At 40.8% G+C, this 4405-nt stretch overlaps 1 protein-coding gene across 1 annotated transcript; it reads right to left on the bottom strand.

Annotated features, from left to right (window-relative positions):
• Positions 1-1138: 1138 nt before the first annotated feature.
• Positions 1139-2412, bottom strand: LOC146960366 (zinc finger and BTB domain-containing protein 44-like). The gene is made up of 2 exons (XM_085772437.1): positions 2308-2412; positions 1139-1312 (listed from the first exon to the last, which is right to left on the bottom strand). Exons 1-2 carry the CDS (start codon positions 2385-2387, stop codon positions 1153-1155), a joined length of 240 nt encoding a protein of 79 aa, XP_085628563.1. The 5' UTR covers positions 2388-2412; the 3' UTR covers positions 1139-1152.
• Between the last annotated feature and the right edge of the window lie 1993 nt (positions 2413-4405).

The following is a 4405-nucleotide window of genomic DNA, read 5'->3' as shown; positions in this document are numbered from 1 at the left end:
AATAGACCGAATCACCTTGTTGTTTACATTCTACTTCTGGGTAGAAAACCAGCACGTAATTTGAATGAGATCAATAGTAACGAACGAGAGTTTAGCTATATATCATATTTTTCACGCGCTATCACCGTTTAAACAAATCTGAAATGATTGAAGAAACATTACTATTTCTGTGTGTGTGTTTTGTGTTGCTATGTGTTGTATTTATTCAGTTTGGGGGAATCACAGTGTCTAGAAAGCACCAGTGGCTCAGCTGACAGGGACAGCTAACGGCGGTAGCTAAGCTAACAGCAGTAGCTAAGCTAACAGCAGTAGCTAAGCTAACACCAGGACGTCAGCTGTTAAAACCCTCCCGTTGTCGGACACGACATGAAACTACTCCAGTTAGCTCAGTCATGTTGTAACTCAGATATCCGCTTGAGAAAATATTTTTTCATGGACCGTTTGAGTCACTGAGTTATTAAAGTTAAACAGGTAGCTAACCGTTAGCCTAGCTAATCTATGATAACCATGACTAATTACAAATATGTGCACACATAAATAGTAATGTTTGTCCAATCATTGGTTTTATAGACTTTACAAACATCAGATTAGTCTAAACGGCGATATAGTGACATGAAAAATTAGATATACAGCGAAACTCTCGTCTGTCACTATTGTTCTCATGCTGGTTTTCTACCCAGAAGTAGTTGTAAACAACAAGGAGATTCAGTCTATACACAATCCAACAACTCCACAACGCTCTGGTGGACAAGTTGTGACCTGCACATTCACCACGCTATGAAATAATCATGTAACATTACGACACATGAAGCAAATACCGCCCAGCAGTCGTGTCTGGAATGTAGTTCCGGCTGCATTTCCCTCTAAAACAACTCTGTCTGGTAACGTTGTGTTATTATCTCATAGCGTGGTGAATGTGCAGGTCACAACTTGTCCACCAGAGCGTTGTGGAGTTGTTGGATTGTGTATTTGATGAGTTTGATATGAGGGACCATTGTGTTCACCGAGCAACTCACGTCTCTGCCCCGCCGATCTCAAAACAGCTTGCACCGACAATTAAAGGCAACAAACCTACTGCTATGAATATAAGGATTATGGCGATGGGAGAATTTGCCAAAAATGTTGAACTATCCCTTTAAGTGTCTCAGTGTTTCACCTACCGGAGTGTATGAGCATGTGCTGCTTCAGGTTTTGAATGCGTGTGAATCGGACTCCGCAGGTGGGACACTGAAAGGGCCGGTCAGGGCCGTTGGTACCGGGTCGGGCCGACGGGCTGATGTAGAGGTGGTACGGGTACTGGATACCTTCCAGCCTGAAACACACAGACAGGAAGTGGTTATCAGCCTCATACATGCTTTTCTCATTAAAAGGGATAGTTCAACATTTTTGGCAAATTGGCCCATTGCCATAATCCCTATAGTCATAGCAGTAAGTTCGTTACCTTTAATTGAGTCGTGAGCTACTCAGAGCTACGCTACGGAGGCTCAAGGGATTTCTTGGTTTCCCTCATCAAACTCATCAAATACACAATCCAACAACTCCACAACGCTCTGGTGGACAAGTTGTGACCTGCACATTCACCACGCTATGAGATAATAACACAACGTTACCACACAGAGTTGTTTTAGAGGGAAATACAGAGACTGCTTGATGAAAAACTGTCCCTGAAGGCAACGTGCATCAGCGGTTTTGCATGTATTTCCCTCTAAAACAACTCTGTCTGGTAACGTTGTGTTATTATCTCATAGCGTGGTGAATGTGCAGGTCACAACTTGTCCACCAGAGCGTTTTGGAGTTGTTGGATTGTGTATTTGATGAGTTTGATGAGGTGAAACCAAGAAATCCCATCAGCCCCCGTAGCGTAGCTCTGAGCAGCTCACGGCTCTGCTCCGCCGTTCTAAAAACAGCTTGCACCGACAATTAAAGGTAACAAACCTACTGCTATGACTATAGGTATTATGGCAATGGGCCAATTTGCCAAAATGTTGAACTATCCCTTTAAAATATATCCATACCAGTCTTATTCACGTCATAGTTGTGGTAATTTAAAGACACCAGCTGTTTCTAGACCGACATGTCAGTGACGTGTGTCTGGTCGTTTAATGTCTATCATTTATACATTTCCAGTTAAAGGGCTCGTTAACCTCTTCATACTTACGTGCATCATGTCTTTGCCATTTATATTTATTACCTATACAGGTGTGGCCCAGACACCCACTGCACTGACGAGCTCTGGGTATATTCACTATATATTCACTCTGCTGCCTGCGACTTGCCTCGCTGCAAGTTGTAACAAATCGTTGATACCTTTCATCGTCTTCTGCGTGTCCTCCAGCGTTAGAGGTGCCCTGCATTGACGGCAAACCCTCAGACACTCCCTCATCCATCGACCCTGAGAGGAAGAGAGGGAGAAACTATGATTACTGCCTTCACCGAGACCAGCTTACAGAGGTTAGAGTGAATTTACAAAAGGTTGGAGACTAGTTTATAAACAGTTGGTTCACAGAGGTTTGAGCTGGTTTAACCCTGTAAAACCCAAATATAGAAAAACGCAAAAAAAAAAAATTTCAACCATTAAGATGTTGTTGTAGGAGGCCTTTGGGGCTGAAAATGGAGTGTTTTCAAAAATTTTATGTTTTAGTAAGGTTTTACGGAAATGTTGTAATATTGCAACGTTGGGCTTAATGGGGAGCAGAATCTCCTGTATTTCCACTCATTGTCTGAACAGCAATACAGAACTAAGGATTCATTTGCAGGGTTTTGCTTTTCCCAAGCCAGTATATAACATGAATAATAATCTCAGTCATGTTGTTATGAAGAGTCATTTATTCCAACAAGAAGAACTTTGACATTTATTTATATTATTTACAGTGATAGTCCCAGAAGCAGTTCTTGTCCTCTGAAAAACAGAGGCAGACATCTAACCCAGTCTCACTGCATCACACTTGCTTTGGGTATTAGTATACCTTTTTGAATGCTGTACTCATTCGTATTTGTTGCCACAGCTTCAACCATGTCTTCTGACACAAACTTTTGGAAGTATTGCAGTGGTGTGAGGAGGGAGTTGACATCAAGAGCTGGACCAGAAAAATCAGTATTGGGACTGATAAAATCTTTTTTTTTTTGCCTGCGACATCTGTCACGGGGCATGATGTGTTTGTTTGATTGGGGCTCAATGTCCACATTGGCTGGGCAATCAGTAGGTTCTTGGTTTTCTTTGTCCACACAGGCATCGCTATCGGATTCTTCGTCACTTGCATCAGTGTCGTCGAAATCCATTTCCACATGTCCCATGTCCTCTCTCCGTTTTGGACGATGGCAATTACATCCTGCACGCTGTACCGATGATCTCGCCTTGCTGGTGGCATTCTGAAATGGAAAAAATAAAAATGAAACAAATGTATATACAAATAGCACACATGCTTACTAGATTCTAGATGGCCAACAGGAAAGATGGGGTGGTGGGGAGACTGATTTCATTATGAAGTGTTGCACTGAAGTAGCCTGTTCACACATTTCACTGGTCACACAATACTGACCTATTGACCTATTGGAGACTGTGATTATCATCGTAATAGGAAATGCATGTAGCCTCCATCTTACAACCACACCTTACATCCATGAACATTAACACCTGTTCCAGGACAATGCCACAGATGCACCAGGAGCATCCCTGCTTTGACTATGAATTGCTAGGAACATTTTCTTATCAATAGAGACTAAGACAAAGGGCAGACATGCACAAACTGAATTTCTTTGTAAGAAAGTCCTGCATTCTGTGATAAGGAGAAAATACTGAGTGTTGAAGGTGGTTAGAAATTAAGTAAATTAAAATGTTTAAATATGGCAATATATCTTTGCTCTTTAGTTTCTAATACAATACAAATGTGTAAACATGTAATCCAATATAAGGCTGAAGGCTATAATGTGTAAATCATGTGTAGTTTAAAGTTATATTGTGAAAATTTCAATTGAAGTTCCTCTCAAAAACAGGATGTTTTGGCTACCACTCTGACCCAGCGTTGTAATATTGCAACAACTATAAAACAAGCTCTAAATAAAATGTAGGGCATATTTTCCACAAAAACTATATATGTTCATGTTCTAGACATTGTAATAAACACAAAAAAAATATTCAAAGCATTTTACTTACTTGAATTAGATGAATCCAGTCCAGTGAATCGAAGGGATGTTGCTCGATCAAAAAATTGGAGGTTGTGTGACTTCTTGACCTGAGGGCGGGCCTTATATACAAATGTTGGATCCAATCGCAATGTGAGAACAAACTATAGGACCCAATGATCATGTTAATGTGGTTGAACCAAAAAAAAAAAAAAGAATTAGACGTTTTTTGGGGATAATCAAAGATGTTGTAATTCTGCAACACTGGGTCTTACAGGGTTAA

This window comes from Trachurus japonicus, unplaced genomic scaffold (genome assembly GCF_045865225.1).
Source record: "Trachurus japonicus isolate A0001 unplaced genomic scaffold, Traja_1.0 AP030462.1".
In the NCBI taxonomy this organism is placed as follows: Eukaryota; Metazoa; Chordata; class Actinopteri; order Carangiformes; family Carangidae; genus Trachurus; species Trachurus japonicus.
Note: the sequence above shows the minus strand (reverse complement) of the source record. Positions and strands in the feature narration are given on the sequence as shown.